Source organism: Amborella trichopoda, chromosome 9, assembly GCF_054954075.1.
Source record: "Amborella trichopoda isolate Santa Cruz 75 chromosome 9, AtrichopodaSantaCruz75HAP2 v2.0, whole genome shotgun sequence".
Lineage (NCBI taxonomy): Eukaryota > Viridiplantae > Streptophyta > Magnoliopsida > Amborellales > Amborellaceae > Amborella > Amborella trichopoda.
Window position 1 is genome coordinate 22925803 of NC_142344.1, and position 20697 is coordinate 22946499.

The 20697-nt window shown below is 42.3% G+C and overlaps 1 protein-coding gene across 8 annotated transcripts in view; it reads left to right on the top strand.

Annotated features, from left to right (window-relative positions):
- The window catches only part of LOC18436476 (uncharacterized), a 108034-nt gene that overhangs the window by 53180 nt on the left and 34157 nt on the right, over positions 1 to 20697 (top strand). For 4 of the 8 annotated variants that reach the window (XM_088845825.1, XM_088845828.1, XM_088845826.1 and 1 more), the window contains 4 exons: positions 2359 to 2469; positions 3033 to 3082; positions 19027 to 19189; positions 19309 to 19446. In XM_088845825.1, coding sequence (XP_088701951.1) covers positions 2359 to 2469; positions 3033 to 3082; positions 19027 to 19189; positions 19309 to 19446 — 462 coding nt within the window. The remainder of the gene's footprint in view (positions 1 to 2358; positions 2470 to 3032; positions 3083 to 19026; positions 19190 to 19308; positions 19447 to 20697) is intronic. The other 4 variants (XM_088845829.1, XM_088845832.1, XM_088845830.1 and 1 more) reach the window with 1 other exon arrangement.

Here is a 20697-nt window from a genome sequence, read left to right on the forward strand (position 1 = left end):
AATTCACTAGAAGCATGGAGCACTCTGCCTGCGGCAGTTGCTGGCTAGTGAATCCATTTCCTCATTCAAGTAGAGGGTGGGGTATTTTTCTCTGAGGTTTTTGATGTAGAGAAATTCGAGGAAGTAGTTTTATCAGCAAGAAACAAAGCAAACACAAGCATAATTTAAAAAACAACCTAGGGTTTCTTCTCCACATTCAAGCTATGGTTTCAAAAGCCTAAGCTTTTCTCCTTTTCATTTTCTAAAAATCATGTGGAATTAAACCCTCAAGATCTCACACACCTCTTATATATTACAATTTACAATTTAATATTCCAAGTACAAAAAGTGTCCAAACGTATAATACATCGACTCATATGTCCAAACTTAAACTTAAAATTCGTAATGATAGTTTTGCCTCTGTGAATGGTACTTGTGAATAGTACTCATGAAATAAATAAAAAAAACCCTAGAATTTCTAAAAAAATAAAACCCTTGGAAATAAATCCTAAAACTAAGACTATAATGTACATCTTTTAAAATTGAATAAAAATAATTTGCCCACATCATTCTCCCCTGGTTGAAAAAAAATTGTCCTCGAGTTTTGAAGTGTGCTAAGATAAATTCAGCATCAAAACCACCTTTTTCAACCTTCTTCGTTGTTGGCTCAAATATTATTTGTGGTAAAAATCAAGGTTTCAAAAAATGCTAGGCGGTGCCTAAGCGGCTGGCCTTGCGCTCAAATAAATTTAAAAAATATACATATATATGTTGTCCAAATACACATATGCTATTTGTGTCAATTTTGTAATTTATTGCATTTGAAAATATTATAACATACTTTTTTATTTACAAACATATGACATTAGCGCATGTTGAGAATAAACTTGTTCAAAATTCAAAACCGTGCAAAATTTTAAAAATTTAAAAGTCTAATAAGCTAATATTAGTAATAATCTCCAACTATCCATATTTCATAATAACATGGATTCCAAGTCACTCTCCAAGTCTTGAACAAACTTATAAAAATGTAAAACCCAACAACAAAGTAGTCCAAAAAGGTGAAAAGTTTAATATCCAAGTGTCTAAAAGATTGAGGGCATATGGAAGTCTTCTTTTAACTTTAGGGGGTTGAAAATAACCCCATAACCTATTTAAACCTTTTTGGGGGACAAAAAAACCCCCTTGCCCTTTTAGGCATCGTCAAAAACCGAAAAAAGGCTCATGTCCTTGGGCGCTTGCCGATGCATCGCTTGAGCACCTGCCCAGGAACATCCGCCCAGAATGGGGCTCCCAAGTTTAGGTGTGCGGTTAGAGGTGCCTTGACAGTTTTCTGAAATCTTGATAAAAGTAATTCCTCAAGAAATGGATCTTGATATGTTTATTGAGGAATCAATGCAAAATTATCAAATACGGCTGTCCTTGAACTCCTATTGAAAATCGTGTAGAAAACCCAATTTTCTGGTCTTTAGAGGTTTTATCGACATCTATTTCATCACTTTCTAAAATAAGGGCAACAATTTGCGATTTATGAGTTGGGCACGTTTCATCTGCACTTCTTATTAAATAAAAATAAAAAATAAAAATAATTTTGTCCTCCATCAGTTTTATTGCTCCTGTACTCACATGAGTACTATATGTATGATTAGTCCGGAAGGTTTCTTATTTGATTCTAGGAGGGTAAACCAGCTTTTTTCAATACTAACGTTGTGGGATGGAGTTAACATTGACAACTCTATTGGGAGACACTGTTGCAAAGTGGTAATATGATTGACAAACTGTTCTGTTATTGTGTGTGCTCACAAACTGTTCTGTTGTTGTGTGTGCTCAACAATATACTTAAGCATAAACAAGCATTTACTAAATGAGTAATAAGAATGGTTTCCATGTATGCAAAAGTACATGGAAACCTCTGCAGATTGGGGTTGCTGAAAGATCTGCAATAGTTGCAACTCCTAAATGGATTGCTCCACTTGTATTTCTGCTCTCTCATATGTGATATATCTTTTCTTAAGCTACACATTCTCATGGTCTTCTTATTTCTGTGATACTGCAGTGCGAAATTGAGAGTTTTATGAATGGTGCAATGTGTAGCATCTTTTTTGTACATATCTTTCCTCCACTGTCATATGGAAGCATAAGGACGATGTGGATGATTGATTTGCTCATCTTTCTTTTTCGTATACCGTCTTCCTCGTCATTTCATCGTGTCATGTCTAAAAATGTAATGATTCTTATGTCATTAGAGGTTAATATTGTGAAATTCATGTAGGTGAATTTATTTACGCAGTTTTGCACAGCACAATGGTAACTCAGTGTTATTTTGTTGTATGGTCTATGGGAAGTGTCTTTAATTTCAAAATTTATTATTGTTTGCAGATAGTGGAAATGGAAAATACTGTGATGACAAATGATGATGTATTAGGAGATGAAATCCCCACAGATCAGCAAGTATTATTGCAGAAAATCTGCTTTACGAAACTGGAATTGGTAAGGATATTGGGGATTCATTCGTTTTAGGAAGATACATAACTTTTTAATCGATGAATTTTCTCTATGTATACAAAGATATTTCTTGCTCCAACACTTTTCCTCTTTTCAATTCAACAGTTAACAGCTTAAAAAAAAAAGATATTTCTTGCTCCAAGTAGACTATCTAGACTGCAAAAAGACTCAGAAAATAATAACAGAACGCAATAAGTGTGATCCCTTACAGTTGCATCTTTTGCGAATTTGTAGTTTATTTAGCTGTTGATAATAATTTTGATCTCTAGTACTGCTGTCCCTGGTTTTGTTGCATTAAAAATTATTCACTCCCAGGTTATCATTATCTTTATTTTCATCTCCAGGTTTCATTTAAGTGATTATGACAATGTGTTTTGAAAGAAAGGGAGAAAATAATGTGAAGCGTGCAATGTATATTTTTTTTTGTTTTTTGTGTTGTAGATTCTAAAAGGATTAACGATATGACCTGGTGCGTATTTTCTACTGCATTTTTACTTCTCTTGGAAATTAATTTGTTGAAGTCAACTCATACTTTTTTGTTTTTTTAGGGAGGAGCAAATCTTCATTTTCCTGGTTCACAACCTGTGTCTCTTGACAGGTCCACCCACATATCCTCATAGACCATAATGATTTTTTTGGCTCCTGAATGGTGGAAGGAACCAATGCAATACTTCATTGAAATGTACTTGTGTCTGAAATACTTGTACTATCTCCTTTGCTCTGTCTAGTTAACTGACTTTGAGAATTTGACTTTACTTGCCTATGAGTATTGATGAAGAGTGTGATAAATGGGAGATCACATTGCTTGCACTTCCTTTTTATTGTCGTTATTCATTTTTCAATTGGAGGTACTAGATATGGTTATCATTCCAACAATCACTAATTTTGTGTGATGCATTTTTTGATAGTATTGTATGTTAATATATTCGACTGAGGACTCTGAGGTTTTTCTCTTGTGGATGGCATGTCTAGTTGAATTCACTCTCAATTCTGAAGGTTGCTTGTGAGTTTCATTGATGTTTCTTTTTATAATGGAAATTTAGAGAAACCTGCCGTAGAAATGGTTGCTTGAATTTTGAAAATCTGGATGCTGTACACCTGTTTCTTAATATATGTAGATTGAAACTTGAATTTGCGATGGAAATTTAACTCTTTTTTTCCTTCTTTTTTTGTTTATAAGAAATTACACTCCAAATGGTTATGCTGCGCACCTGTTGCAATATTTTCTAATGAATTGTGTGTAATGTGTAGCCTCAAAATCCTTAAATGATTTTTTTAATGAACTGCTACTAACTTTCTATCAATGATTTGTCTACGTTATTCTTGGGAATCCAAATTTTGAATTTATTGACATAGTATATGCAAATTTACTGCTCCTGCTACTAATATTCATAGTTCTCAAATGCGGCCGTATAATGCATTATAGGGGCATTCTGAACACCAAGAGTGATTGAGAGTTTTTGGATATGAGGGGGCCACCTCCGAGAAAGTGGCGCCCCCATCAGACTAGAGTGGCATCTATAGTCTCTACTCGCACCCCGCCGTTCTAGTTCCTTGCTCCTCCTACCCTTCTGTATCGGCTGCCCCTCGTTCTTCTCTTCCCACTGCCACCGGTTTGCTTGTTCAGCTGGCTCCTATCCTGCCCACCTTTGTCCAAGTGGTTCAGTCCTTGTTTGTTGCTAACCCGTCTCCCGTTATAAACACTTCCCCTTCTAGGTTACCCCCCCCCTCCACCTTGCCCCTGTTCCCCCTACCTCCTTGTCACGATCTCCACCCCGAGCGAGGTCTCAGATCCCCTCAAATCGAAACTATGCTCTTCCCTGGTGGTCTCGTTTCGCCTCAAGAGAGATGACTTCAGAGCCATCAAAAAATGGGGCAGCGCGTTTGGGAGGAGCCCAACCTGGGATGTCGGTGCCAGTCGAATGGGTCCGTCTTGTTCACCTTCTCATCGAAGGAGAGTACTTGTCGAGCTCTTCTTTTGATCTCTTCTTTCAGTTTTAAAGGGGGCGCTTATCCTTCGGGAATGGTCTTCGATGATAGGTTCTTTTAGGACTCAGAGGGCCTGGGTCATCGTGTCAAACCTACGTCTTCATTCTTGGTCCCCCATTATCTTTAGAAGAATTGCGGCAGTCTGCAGTCACCTGGTTGAGATACATTGGAAATCTCTTGAGTTCCTTCCCCTTGGCTTGTTTTACCTCCTCTTGAAAACCTTGGAACCTGGTCTCATTCCTCCCTCTCTTTGGCTTGAGGTGGATGACTTGTTCATTTGCATTTAGGTTTCTTGGTCCTAGGGCTCGCCTCCCCTCCCCTGACTTCTTCACTCTCGTAGACGTCGCCTCCTCCCACAAGGCAAACCACTCAACCTGGAGAGTGGTAACCAGAAAACGCCATCAACCTCGGCGGTGGCACCAACAAGCTGGGGCCAAGCCCGCTTTTGCGCAACACCCAAGGCATCCACCCACCGCAGGTTAGATACTCGTCGAGAGAATGTGGCATGCCCGGCTGAACCTCCTCGACCACGGTGCAGGACATGTTGCCCCCTCATCTGGCCACATTTGTACCCCGCCCACTAATCTCCCATGTGGCAACCCTACCCTTGATGTGTTGTCGTCTGATAGGATTGCTTTGTATCCTCCTTCGTTACGACAGCCCCCGAAGCTTAGCTTCATGGAGGCTACACCTCTGTTGTACCTCGGCTTCGTGGCGGCTCCACCTCTTGCTCGGGCAAGGAGATTATGGTTGATGATGACCCCCCATCTTCGCTTCAGCCGTTCGCATTTAATGAGATGGCAAGCCCTCCTCATCACGCCTCCTCGTCATTTACTACCATGTTCCCTGCCTCGTACGGAACGCTGGTACCCCAGCTCATCTCCTCTTTTATCCCCTCTCGCCTCTCGCCTCCCGACCCCTCCTCTATGCCTTTGGGCTCTCTGGCCCAATTACCCTAGTTTGGCCCCATAACTCCGTCGTTTCTTCTTCTCCCCTTCTAGTGACACTTGTAACCTCTCACCCATCCGCCTCGATTGATTCACCCCTCCCACCTTTTCCCTCTCAAAACCTCAACCCTTTTGGGGACACTTATCCACCATCCCCTTCTGCTCTCCTCGAGATTTTCCCTCATCCACCTTACCCTCTTCCTTTCCCTTCTCTCCCCCCCATACCTTTTTCCTCCATCCTCCCTTCTCTGGTGTGCTCGTCTATGGCTTAGCTACGCTGCCAGCTCTCTACCCCAGCTCTACCACCCTTCGACGAAACACCTCTCTCCCTTCCCCCCTTATTCCCCTAACCTCCTCTTGTCCAGCCCCTGCACCACCACCACTCTCGGTGACTATACCTCCCCTGTCTCGGCTTCCGCTCTCCTCCTACCAAACCTCCTTACCTCTGATTGAGCCTTTGCCATTCGAGATTCCTATTGCCCCTACTCCCTTGCCCACTTCTCTTGCTGGTGGGGGCCCTAAGTCCTCCCCCCCCCCCTTGGGGTCTCCAATCCCCTCCTTTCCCCAACACCTCCCACACTTGCTACTTCTGGCCTTCCCTCAAGCTCCTCTCCTTTCATGGAGTGGCCCTACTATCCTACTGGTATCCTTGTGGTGCCCTCCCTTGACCCCATCCCTCTTGACCTAGAAGTTCTAGCGTCCCTTTTGGCATCCTACCTCCATTATACTCCTAACTTCACTCCTATATGTCATGGTAGAATTGAGCTCTTTCCCAACTGCCAGCCTTTTACGGCTCCTCTCGGTCCACTCCTAGTTCCTAGAGTTTTGACCTCGGCACCCCACACCCTTACCAGACCTTTGCTGCTTTCCCCTACCACGTCCCCCTCCATTTTCCGGCCACTACATTCTCGCCCCCCTCTTCCCTCCCCATCTGGCCCTTTCCCGCCTAACCCCAACCTGCTGCAGTCCTTGGTGCACCCTCTCCTCCTCCCCCCCCCCACTTCAACACCTGCGCTTCCAACCTTTCCTCTTTGCGTTCTGCCCTCTATCCTCTGTCTTCGACGCCGCCTTACCCAGTGCTAGCTGACCCTCTTCCTCTAACTTCCCCCTTTTGGAGCCTCTGGTCTCTCCCCTCCCTCCTGAACCCCTTTTGCCCCTTCGGTTTCTTCGGCTTCCTCTACCCCGGAGCCCTACCCTGTTCTCCTCCATGACCTTTTTCTCTCTAACCCCTTTTTCACCGCTTCTTCGAGGCAGACACTTAGAGCATACTCAAGGTGTTGATCAAAGGTTACAGGGAGGTCCTGAACCTCTACTCCAACATTAATTATGACAAACGGGCCCTCATTGAACCACCCTCAGTGGTCTCAGATCAGCCCTCCATCCTCAACCCCCACCTTCGGAAGTCCCCTTGGCTGGCGGCCATCCCCAACCCCCTCGGTTCCTTATGAAGATCATCTCATGGAACGTTCGGGGTATGGGACGAGATCTTAAACGTGATGCAACGTGGGACATGTGCGCCAAGCATAGTCCTACCATCTTAGCCTTAATGGAAACAAAACAACTTGATCCCTCTCTTCAACTCATTTGCCAGGTTTGAGGACGGAGACCTTGCCAATGGCTTTCCCAGGCTGCATCTGGTGCTTCCGAGGTATCTGGGACCCCTCAAAGCATTCCCTAGTGTCCTCTCTCATAGGGGATTTCTCTGTTACTGCTATCCTTTCTAGAACCTTGGATGGACTTCTTTGGAAATTCACAGCTGTCTATGGTCCTAACTCAACGGCACTCAAACCAACACTCTGGGACGAGCTCAATTTCGTTGCCTCCCTCCCTCACTGCTCTTGGAGTTTGGGGGGGATTTCAATATCACCAGGTGGTCGTTTGAGAGAACTCAAACTCCAATATCTCGCAAGGAATGTCAGACTTTTCAGACTTCATCTTTCGCAATGAACTCCTGGACATCCCTCTTCAGGGTAGCCTTTTTACCTGGTCTGACCACTCCTCTCAACCCACTATGTCCAAACTCGACAGGGTTCTTCTCTCCCTGTCTTGGGACGAAGTCTTCCTCGGCTCTAATACCGTGGCTCTTCCTAAACCCACTTTTGACCACTGGCCCATCCTCCTGCTTTGAGAGGCCCTAGACCATTCCGGTTCGAATTTTCTTGGTTGGAAGAACCATCCGTGTCTTCTCTTATTCCCCAGTGGGGGGAGTTGTTCTCACCCTTAGTCTCGTGTAGCGCGGGGTATATCCTTCAAACTAAAATTCAACGCCTAAAAGCTTCTTTCAAAACCTGAAGCAGAACCATCCCAGGAGATTTCTCTCATCTTAAAAACTCTCACTTGGCCAACATCCAAGAGTTAGCCTTGAAGAAACCCAGTCCCTGTCTACAGCTGGACAAAACCTTAGAACCCAACGCAAATTGGAGTGCTTCTCCACTCTCAAGAAAGAAGAAATTTATTGGTCCAAGGATCTAGGGTCAAATGGCTCTGCCATGGAGACCAAAACACTGGCTTTTTCCACCGATTTGCCAATTGCTGGCGTCGGGACAATATGATATCCACTCTCAAGGTGGGCAACTCCATCCTCGATCAACCTCACCTCCAGACATTGAGGCGTTCATCCTTTCTTTCTACCAAGACCTCTACTCTAGTTTGTCGGACCCCAGACCTAGGATGGGGTATTTACAGTTCTTGACGACGCCTTCGCTCTGGGTTATTTGGCTGGAACGTCCGTTTTTTGAAGCTGAAATTCTGAAGGCCGTTGCGGACCTTGGCAAAGACACAGCACCAGGCCTGGGCGGCTTTCCAATAACGCCCTTCAAGCTGTTTTGGGATACTTTCAGGCCTCACTTCCTTAGTTTCTTTGAGAAATTCTACCACCGAGGTATTCTGCATAGTCTGATGAATGCAACCTTCATCGCCCTTGTCCCTAAAGTGGAAGCAAAGGAACTGAATGATTTCAGACTTATCAGCTCGGTCAATTCAATCCCTAAGATACTATCCAAAGTGATGGCCTCGAGATTGAAAGAGGTCCAACCTTTTGTGATCTCTCTCTTAGAGCGCCTTCATCAAAGATTGGCAGATTTTGGATGGGGTCTTGGTGGCACATAAGTGCTTGACTGCAGACAATTAGCAAAAAAATTGTGCCTCATTTTCAAGATAGACTGGGAAAACGCTTATGACCACGTTGACTGGTCAATCTTGGATGAAACAATGTCCTTTCAGATTTGAATTAGTTTGGCTCCAAGAGGAGTCCTTACCTACTCTCATCCAGACTTGGTGGAATTCTTTTTTTTCCTTGGTCACGGTTAGAGCAGGATACATACTCCAGACCAAAATCCAACTCCTCAAAGCCTCTCTCAAGACTTGGAGTCGTTCCATTCTCGGTAACTTCTCCCAAATAAAATTTTCCCTTCTGGAAACCATCCAAAAACTTGACCGTCTCGAGGAATCTAGACCTCAAGATGCTACAGAGCTGGACCTCAGATCAAGGACAAAATTGGAATACCTCTCTACCCCTCAAAAAAGAAGAGGTCTACTGGTTCCAGAGATCAAGAATTAACTGGTTAAAAGCCGGTGACCATAACACTGCTTTCTTTCCTTGGATAGCCAATTGTCGCAGAAGAGACGATACTATCTCAATGATCAAATACAACAACCACTACTTAACTCAACCAGAAGAAATCGAGCAGGCAATCATAGAGTTTTTTCAGACTCTATATACAGCTCCATCTGGCCCCAGACTGCGAATGTCATCGCTTTTCTTCCTAACTCTCCCCAAAGACCAGGCTGTATGGCTAGAGCGACCTTGCACTGAAGAAGAGATTATACAAGTTATTGATGCTCTACCTTAAGACAAAGCCCCTGGACCTGACGGCTTCCCAATTGCACCATTTAAAGCTTTCTGGGATACCTTTTGTCTTGACTTTATCAGATTTTCGAGGAATTCTTCCTCTGGGGAACTTTCCACAGCAACTAACACGACCTTCTTAGCCCTTGTCCCCAAAGTTGAAGGGTCTGCGGAAATCAATGACTTCCACCCAATCAGTCTTTTCAAGTCCTCCTACAAGATCTTGGCAAAAGTCGTGGCTTCAACAAGTCCTCCCTTCCATCATCTCTTCTTCTCAAACTGCCTTCATCAAAGACTGACAGATCCTCGATGGGGGCCTTAGTGGCTCATGAGCGCATCCACTCGAGGCATTTGGCAAAAAAACCAGGCCTCATAGTCAAAATAGATTGGAAAAAAGCCTATGACCATGTTGACTGGTCAATCTTGGAGGAATCAATGGCTAGAATGGGGTTCCGGGATCGTTGGAAGAAGTGGATGAGAGGCTGCTATTCCCATCCCCACTTTTCAATCCTCATCAATGGAACCCCAAAGGCTTCTTCCTGCCTTCGAGGGGACTTCGCCAGGGAGACCCTCTCTCTCCCTTTCTGTTTGCTATCTCTGCAGAAGTTTTCAGTCGGTCCATTTCCCGGCTTTATCAGGCAGGACTCCTCCGGCTTCAGGAGCATTAGGCACGATCCAACTGTGTCTCATCTGCAATATGCGGATGATACCCTGGTATTCCTTGATACCTCACGAAGCGAAGTTGACACCCTCAATCTATTCTTGAAGTGCTTCGAAGCAGCAATTGTGTTTAAAGTCAAAATTGGAAAAATAAAAAATGATGGGAGTGGCTCTAACGAATGGAGAAGTCAGAGCGATCATCCCAAATTGGGAATGTAAAGTGGAGGACCTCATTACTACATATCTGGGCCTTCCACTGGGACTGGGGATACCCAAGAAGAGACAATGGTCCCAAGTCCTAGATAAGGTAGATAGATATCTGGCATGGTGGAAGGGTAGATTCTTCTCAATGGCAGGGAGAACAACCTTCATAAAAGCCACCCTGGCAAATTCCGCGGTTTACCTCATGTCCCTCTTTCATATGCCAGCCTAGGTGGCAAACCGCTTGGACCAACTCATGAGAAATTTTCTTTGGTCAGGGCAGGCTGAAAAAGACAAAATTTCATCTTGTAGCATGGGACAACATTTGTCTACCTAGACATCAGGGAGGCTTAGATATGCAGGTCCTTCGAAAACACAATCTGACACTCTTAGGGAAATGGTGGTGGTGACTAGCCACCCAACTTGTCTCTCTTTGGGCTCAGGTCTTACAGAATAAGTATGGGATCCCCGAAGGAGTTTGGGTGCCAGAAAGGAGCCAGTTGCATAATGCCTCAGGATCGTGGAAATCTTTTACCTCTACTCTCTCTCAGTTAAAAAATTGATAAGATTATATCCTAGAGAAGGCTCTAGAGTGAGATTCTGGTCAGATTTATGACTAGGAGCCTCACCTCTGCGAGAAGTATTTCGTACCTTCTATGCAGTTGCTCCAAACAAAGAATCTTCTATTGCAGAGGAAATGGTTATGTCAAGAGGTCGAAGAGTTTGGAACCCATCTTTTCGAAGGAACCTAACAGAAGTGGAAATCAATCACTTACAATTGCTATCGACAGCTCTACCTTTCTATTTCATCCCTATACAAGGAAGCGATGCTATAGTCTGGACTCTCGGTAGCCTCCTTTTATAAGAGCCTAACTCAGCCCCGCACTCTTCCGATGAATCCCACTTCGGTATTGTTGAAAGTTTGGTCCACCATCGCCCCTCCCAAGGTTCAAACTTTCAACTAGCTCACCTGCTCCCAAAGAGCTCTCACAGTGGACCACCTCCAAAAGAGAGGGATCCCAATCTCCAATAGATGTGCTTTGTGCCTTTGCGAGGAGGAATCAAATCCTCATCTATTCATCATTTGCCACTTTACATTCGAACTTTAGGGCCTAGTGTTACAACTCTTTCTTATCAAATGGTCAAGGCCTTGATCTCTTACGACCTAGATTCATATTGGCCGAAGGCTGGAAGAATCTTATGGAAGGCTACCTTAGCTGTAACCATATGGACAATTTGGGTGGAAAGGAATACCAGAATCTTCAAGGAATAAAACTCCAGACTTTAGCACTCCTACATAAGGTAACCTCTTTAGCCACTTTTTGGGCCTCTAACATAAGGTGGTTCTTGGGCATAGCAGGGAGCTGTTTCCTCAGCCAATGGAAAAATATCCTTCATCACCAACCGCGACATGCTTCAAGACCCAACAACCGGCAACCACCACCAGAAGGTAGCATCAAGCTGAATTTTGATGGTTGCTCCCCTGGGAACCCTGGCCTGGCAGGGGCTGGGGGGGTCTTCAGGGACCATAATTGTAACGTCCTCTTAACTTATTCTGAGCATCTTGGTCTTAAGGAGTCCCAATACGCAGAAGCCTTGGCCCTCTTACTGGGCTTGAAAGGTTTTAACCATTCTTGGGGCTCACAACTGATAGTGGAAGGAGACCTACTAAATGTTCTCTCCTGGGCGAGTAGGGCGGTTGCTCCATCGTGGCCCTTAACCTCAATTTTTGACGAAATTGAGCACATTAGTAGGGCGATGGACTTCTCATTGAAGGATATATGGAGGACGTCCAAGGAGTTCGCAAATCTCTTGGCGAAAGAGGGAGCTAGAATACAAGTAGAACATCAAGCCGGTCTGATTCCTTTTTTGCTCAGGACCACAGGCACAACATAAACACTTTGTAGTTGGGCACCTTTCAGCCCTGCTTTATTTTTGAATGCTTCATGTAAAATCTTTGTAATCGGGCGGTTCTTATAAGCGCCTTTTATGTACATGACAGGTTGACGCATTTTTCACCGAGTCACCCTAAGTGGGCGACATCAGACTCTCATATCCATATAAACATTTCTCCTCAGTAATGCAAGGTTAACCTTTCTAAAAAAAAAAAAAAAAAAACTATGGCCAGAATGGGGTTTAGGGATCGATGGAGAAAATGGATGCGGTGTTGCTACTCTCATCCGTATTTCTCAATGTTGATTAATGGGGCCCCTAAAGGTTTCTTTCCCTCTACTAGGGGTCTCCGGCAAGGGGACCCTCTTTCTCCATTCTTGTTCGCTATTGTAGTGGAGGTTTTCAGTCAATCTATTTCTTATATGTACCACTTGGGCCTCCTTTTTGGGTTCAAAAGCAGTACCAGAGGTCCCACGGTCTCCCACCTTCAATATGCCGACGATACTGTAGTGTTCTTTGACGCCATCCTGGGGGAAATTGAGTGCCTACGCCTCCTCCGTAGATGCTTCGAGTACGCCACTGGTTTCAAAGTAAATATGGAGAAGTCCATTATGATAGGGGTGGCTCTCACACCTTCGGAGACTAGAGCTCTCATCTCAGATTTGAAGTGCAAGGTGGAGGACCTTCCTACTATCTATCATGGGATGCTTTTGGGCATTGGAAAACCTAAGAAGAGGCAGTGGTCTCACATTATCGACCAAGTAGACTGCCGGTTAGCAAGTTGGAAAGGCAGGTTCTTGTCTTTTATAGGAAGAAAAGCTCTCATAAAGGCAACCCTATCCAATACACCTCTATATCTCATGCCACTCTTCTATGTGCCTATTGTCGCCAATCGCCTGAAACAACTTATGAGAATTTTCTTTGTTCAGGGGTTTTGAATCAAAAAACTTTCACCTCATTGCTTGGAATAAAGTCTGCCAACCGAAGCACTTAGGTGGAATAAGGATCCGGATTCTTAGTGGTGGCGTCTTGCGAACAACTATAATTTCCTCTGGACTCAAGTGATCCGTTGCAAATACAAAATTTCCTTCAATGCCTAGTTTCTGGAGGGTAGTCCACAGAGCAGGACTTCTGGGGCCTGGAAATCTTTCTTGTCTGCCCTCACTATTTTCATGCAAAACATTCGCTTCCATCTAAGGAAAGGCCTTAGAATCCGCTTCTGGTCTGATCTTTGGTTGGGCCACACCCCTCTCAAGGAAAGGTTTCCTTCTTTGTCCTCTCTAGCCACCAATACCTCCTCCTCGATTGTAGAAGAGATCCTTGTTGCCGGCAGCTCCAGGGCTTGGAATCCATCCTTTAGATGCCCGCTCTTGGATGCTGATTTCCTGGAATTTATCTCACTCTCATCCCTCTTGCACGCCATACTCTTCACCCTCTTTGGGCCAAATAGCCTCATTTGGACTCCTCCCTCGAGTTCCTTTTCGGTAGCGTCCTTCTACAATAGACTCCTGCAACCCCCAACTTTCCCCCTTCGTTCAAATTTTGTGGTTTCCAAAGTATGGTCCTCGATAGCCCCATCGAAAGTTCATGCTTTCAATTGGCCTGCGGGTTTTGAAAAAGCTCTCAACATGGACCCGCTCCAACACTGGGGAATCCCTATCCCAAACCGCTATGTTATGTGCCTCGACGAAGAAGAGAACGATCCTCATCTCTTTATCCACTGCAATATAGCACTAAACTTGTGGAGCAGACTCTTACAACTTTTCGGATTGTCTTGGGTTACGCCAGCCTCCATTCCAGCCCTCTTCAAACTCACGGAGGACCCTTTCTGGCCCAAGGCGGGCAAGCTCTTATGGAAGGTTTCCATAGCAGCCACGATTTGGGTAGTCTGGACAGAAAGGAACCTAAGGATCTTTCGAGGAATCAAGTGCGAAGTCTCAACCCTTTTTCACTAGATTAAGTCCTTGGTTATCTTCTGGGCCTCTAATCACAAGGTCTTCAATGGTATTTCAACCGTGTCTTTCCAACTAAGTTGGGAACATGTCCTCCTCTTCCAACCTTGTCGGGCTTGGTGGGATTTTTAGAGACCCACCATGGAAACATCCCGACCTCTTTCTGCAAGTATATTGGCCAAGCCGACTCCCAGCTAGCTGAGTCATTAGAGCTTCTCACGGGACTCAAAATGTTAGAAGCCGGGTGGGAACAACCTCTTTTAGTGGAAGGAGACGCCCGAAATATAATTCTTTGGGCTGCCGGCGACGCCACACGACCTTGGTATCTTGCATCTATTTATGATGAGATTTCACACCTTTGCAGGGATACAACCGTCTCATGGATCGCATATTTGGAGGGAATCAAATGGCCTGGCGGACCAGATCGCTAAGGATGGAGCCCTCACATAGGTCGTGGATCCTTATAAGAACTTGGGAACCACGCTTTCATGACTGTGGCCTTATCTTTTTGTACATTTGTGATTTTTTTGGTCCTTCCCCTCAAGATTTTTACTCTTGACGGACCTTTCTCTTATTCCGTTTTTGTACATCTTTGTAACGGGCAATGTTTTAATCCCCTCTCATTTTTTGTATGGGTTTACTTGACCAAAGTTAACTTATTTTTACCTATAGGCCCGGTATGTGGGTTCTCTCTCTGAACCTTGTACACTTCTTCTTTTTCAATACAACAATTAACAACATAAAAAAAAAAATGCATTATGCAGGCTTGGGCATATCGCCTCCATCGGCATATGCGGGATTTCGCGATGCAGCTGCATATGCGGCATATCGACCACATGCGGCCGTATTGGCTGCATTGTGGTATGTAGCACCTCTAAAAAAATCCCAAGGCCTTGCTTCCATGGTTTTAAAAGAATTGAACTCAGAAAAAAAGAACAAAAAAAAGAACCAAAAAATTTATGTGCTTCCAAAATTTAAGAAAAGAAATTTGGGGTTTGTTCTTGAATCTTTGGTGGACTGTGTGATACTGTTTTGAGCTTCATTTTGAAAGTTTTCCAGTGAAAATTCAAGAAGTTGAAGGATTCAAGGCCTAGGTGATTAAATCCAAGTCCATGAAACCGAAATTTCTTTGGACTTGGGTTTTAAAGGTTACATTTAGGTTGTGGTTGTGTGGCGGTGGTCGTAAACCTGTGGTTGTGAAGTATTTTTGGCCTTTGAGTGTTATGTGAAATTGTTAATTGTCGTTACTTTATTGGGATGGAATGTATTACTTTATACTACGTCACATGTAAGACTATATACCATGTCTTTATTAGACTATCAGGCAAGTCGGACCACTAATATATTAGAGAGAAGTACATAACCAATTTTTCTATTATCACATAGATCACACATTCATGTTTTTTTATTTTTAGAAATTTATTGATCGCTTCATCATATTTGCGCCTGCCTCGGGACCGCATCGAGCCACATTCCGCATCAGATCCCCCATTGCATCAAGTTCGCATCCGCACTTGATAACACTGCTAACATTCGTCAGTAAATTACAAAATCTCATCTATTTTTCGAGGATAGTAGTCATTTCTATGAATCAGCTTGTATGTCTCATATGACCTACAGGAGCATACTGAAGTATCTTGGTATTGACTATGAGTATATGTGTACATTAATTATCATCTTAGTGTCCTCAAAATATGGCCAATTAGTAATTTGCTCTAGTTCTACAAGGTAGATATGTTCGAAATCTTTCGTCATACATCTAGGGGTTGTATGTTGTGGGAGCAGCTGTGTCTTATTTTTGAATATTTTTTATTAAATTCTAGATATTTTGTATTTTTTTAGGGTATTTAAGTGATTGTATGGATTTCTAGGATTTTAGGGTTGCTTTGAGAAGTAGTTAGAGGTCTTATGAAATTATTTGTTTTTCAAGGGAAAGATGTCATTATAAATTTTGTTTTAATTAGGATTTCTATTTCAATTAGAATATAGATCTCTTAGGTTTTATGTAGGGTCTGTTATTGTAAATAGGGATGTTTCTTGAGGGTTTAGTAGTAGAGTTGCATATAATTTGTTTTGGGAGTCTAGGGTAAACTAGAGAGCTAAGATGCTTGGCTTGTGAGCTTCCACCATTAGTTTCAATCAAAATTTTTGTTCTTTGATTTCTTTCTCTAGATTCTTCACTGCATCACTTGGTATTAGAGCAGGTTGTCTCTCAAAGTGCCCTAAGATATGCTACAAGTTTGCATGATGGCTTCTATAGATCATCGACATCCTTGAAACCAAAGCTTCCACACGCCCTTTTGCTATTGTCGGAAGTATTTGGTGCTGGCACCCATGCCAATGGGTGGCCTTAGAGGCAAATGGAGCCTTGGGTGTCACTATTTGGGACCCATCCATCCATAACCTTATCTCCAACTCGGTGGGCACCCACTTGGTGTCCCTCTCCTTCTCTATCGAGTGAGACCTAACTGCCTCTGGAAGTTCAATGCAGCCTATGGCCCAAATAGTCGCACTCTTAGGCAAGATTTTTAGGCTGAGTTAAATGCAGTGGCTTTCTCTCCACCAAACCTTGGGTGTTTGGTGGAGATTTTTATGTCATCAAATGGGCTCATGAATGCTACAGAAATTTGAGAATCATCCTCGGCATTATTGGATTCTTAGGCTTTATCTCCCTGGACAACCTTATCGACATTTCTCTGAGTGGCGCTTCTGCATCTGGTGTAATCACTCTTCCATGTCCACCCTCACCTAGTTAGATTGATTTATGATAACTTCAGGGAGGGAGGATAACTTTCCTGGAACTCACTCCTATACCGCAGCCGAAATTATCTCTGATCACAAACCCATTCTCTTAGATGTTGTCACAATGAACTTCGGTCTGAAACCCTTTAGGTGCGAATTGTCATGATTAGAACCAAACTTTGTTAGAACCTGGTGGTCCTCCTTTTCTGTCTTCTGATGGGTAGGTTTTAGACTAAAAAGGAAAGCTTTCAACCACTGAAAAATGTTCCATCAAGAATTGGAGTTGTTTGAACTTGGTTAATTTTTCCTATCTAAAATCCTCCCTTCTCAAGGTGATCCTCCGGTGAAGAAACTAGAACTCTGTCTTCTGACTAGCTCAGCGAGAAAAGAAAAGCCAACTCTGAGTGCCTTAATCTTCTCAAACAAGAGGAGATCTTCTGGTACCATAGATCAAGAGTGAAATGCCTAAAGATTAGATATAGAAACATAGCCTGTTCCCAAATTCCATTGACAACATCTCTATCTATCAAAACATTTTTAGGAATCGGATGAGGTGGCTGCTATTATTCTTTCTTCTAAGAACTACTCTTAGCTTGCTGTAATCCCCGTCTTGTCATGGATGACCACTCCTTCCTGACTATCACTTTGAACAAAGCTGCATGGTTAAAAATACAGTTTGAAGATAAAGAAAAACATCAAAACCATCTCTGATGTAGGCAAGGACAATGCACTGGGACCTGATGATTGTCCGATTGCAATCTTTTCCAGACTCTGAGATGCCTTCTCCCTTGACATTTTTGTTTTATTTAGTGAAATCTTCCACAATGGCATCCCTTTGTCATCCTTGTCCCTATATCTGGGGGAGCCGCTGACAACAAAGAGTTTAGGCCAGTCAGCCTCCTAAAATCTTCCTAAAAAATTCTCTCCAAGTCCTCCCTCCCTTCATGGATCGGTCCTAGATCTTGTCATCTCCTCAGATCCTCAACAGTGTGTTCATAGATCAGTTCTATTTAGGATTAGGATTTCTTGGGTTATAAGTAGGGTCCTAGGGTCCTTTTATTATATACAAGGGTTCTTGTGTGTGTGTGTGTGTGTGTGCGCGCGTGTGTGCGTGTGCACACGCGCGTGTGTGCGTGTGCGAGTGTGTATGCAGCCTAGTTGACCAGAAAACTATGAAGCTTTGGTTGTAAGCTACCATTATTTTCAATTAAATTTTCAGTTCTTTGATTTCTTTTTCTAAATTCTTCACTACATTTGTGTACACAATGTGTAAAAGATAGTTTTCTGTTGTTTTAGAAATCATATGAGGGGATGGATGTAAAATCGAACAAATAGCTTCTGTCCCAAGAACAGAGGACTCATTAAGTTGTAAGAGCAGCCAATCCGCGTGTCCAGTGGAGTTCTTGAGTGTATGTTTATTTACAAATCATGGCATGGATCTATGTTAATGATGCGTTCCAGGTGACTTTCCCTGAATCCATTTGATTCCTCCTTACCAATGAAACTTACGTTGGGTTTGGTACGTCTTGTCTTTAGCGTGAGATATTTTCATTGGGCTAACAATGCATCTTGCTTTTCCAATGTCAGCAGTTCTTTGATTATGTATAAAACGCTCAGTATTTGAACTGCTTCTAGTGACCAATTTTATTCTGATATCATTTCCTATTGAATGATCACATTCTACCCAACAGGAGGAGGGTTCTAGCTGGTTATATATGTTTTATTTTCATGGGGGGACCACTAACTGTCCATTGGACCCTTTTTATTGATGGGATTCTTGATGACATTTTTGCTACTTCAGTGGCCGGGACTGTTGCTTGATATTCATGACTATCCTTTTTTCTGCTTTCCAAGTACTACTTGGTATCTCACTGTCTACATTGACTGGCAAACTGGTAACTACTTCTCAAAAGGCAAAATATTGTTAAATATGTAATGAGCAATAAACCAAGGTGGAAAAAGAAAAGGAAAGAAAGTTGTTTCTAATGGTATATATAGAACAAATTTATCCTACAAGCATTGCAACCCCACTTCCCTGATAACTTACAACTTGCCGGCTTCCTTGCTTTCAGAAAATAACATGCACATTTTTTCCCGTTTTAGGTTTTTGGTCTCTCCTTAGTGAAATTTAAGGAGAAATTCCTTTCTATACATTGTTACACATGTATTTGTCCTTTATGAACTGCAGTTGCTTCTCGAGGAATAGGAATATTTATGTATTTTATGTTTAAATATACCTCTCTGTCTGTATGTCTACATGCTGCTCTAGATCTGCAGTTTTCTTCCATTTCACACCTTTTATTTGATTCAGGTCGAATTTACAGCTCCTTCGTCAGAGATATTACTATGCGACATGGAAAGCTGATGGAACAAGATATATGATGCTTATAACTTTGGATGGATGCTATTTGATTGACAGAAAATTTTGTTTCCGGAGGGTCCAGCTGCGGTTTCCTAGAAGATCTTCCAATCAGGTATGTGTATCCCTTTTTCCCTTCTTGCCATATTCATTGCCGCTTTCGTGTGTTCTCTAGCATATGTTTTCTGATATCATTCCTATCACATTTGCTTTGTAATGTTATATGCTTCCCAGGGTCCATCTGACAAAACTCATCACTTGACATTACTTGATGGTGAGATGATTATTGACACTGTACCTGAAACTGGCGAGCAGAAAAGAAGATATCTTGTTTATGATATGATGTTGCTGAATGGTGTTTCAGTCACAAAGGTCAGATAGGCAAATTTTACTGGATGGATTAGTTGGAAAAATCGTTTTGGTTCTTTTGTTTCATGCTTGCTGGATTCAAATTCTGAAGCTCGTTTAGGTTTTGGGAGTGTCCCTTTCTGTTAAACTGTCTGTGTTTTGCCTTTGGCTGCTTGATTACTGGTCATGCTAAGTGTCAATGGAGTGGCTGTATCAGGGAACACTTGGATAATGTTTGATTGGTTGAATTTTTCATTTTTTAAAGCAGTTCAATAGTTCAACTCTGGATTATGTTGTAGGCCATTAAGTAGCAGGATAATCATATCCACACTGTATCTGCTACCTTTTCATTGAATGAGATTTTGTGATGTTTCTTAAATAAGCGTGGTAGTTTGTTTTGCTGATATCTGTAAGGCCAACCACCAGACTGACTACAAATCTCTTATTTGTATGATGTTCATCATATCTGACCAATAACACCGTACTGATTTATTGATATGGATTCTTCTTAATGAAGTATTATGGGATGGGTGAGCTATTGTCATTCATCCATTTGTATTAAATATGTAATATTTTCTTGTTAAGTATGTATTGGTATCATCCTTGAAGATATGTATTGGTATGTATTGTTAAGTATGTATTGTTATGTAATGGTATATATTGTTAAGTATTGTATTGTTATGTATTGGTATGTATTGTTATGTATTGTATTGTTATGTATGTATTGGTATGTATGTATTGGTATGTATTGGTATGTATTGGTATTGTTATTGTATGGTTATGAAGTATGTATGTATGTATGTCTTGGTATGAAGTATTGTATTGTTTTGTATTGGTATGTATGTATGTATGTATTGTTATGTATTGGTATGTATTGTTAATATGTATTGGTATGTATTGTTAAGCATTGTATTGTTAAGTATGTATTGTTGTGTTATTGTATTGTTAAGTATGGTATTGTTAAGTATGTATTGTTAAGTATGTATTAAGTATGTATTGTTAAGTATGTATTGGTATGTGTTGTTAAGGATGTACTGGTATCATCCTTGAAGATATGTCTTGTTAAGTATGTATTGTTAAGTATGTATTGTTAAGTATGTATTGTCATTCATCCATTGGTATGTATTGTTAAGTATGTATTGGTATCATCCTTGAAGATATGGGTAGGCACTATGAATGAGCGAGCTTTTTTCTTTGCGGATTTGAGCGTTGAACTTTGATCTCGTAATAATAGTATGACAGTATTGTTTCTTGTGGCTCTTGGGTGGGGAAACT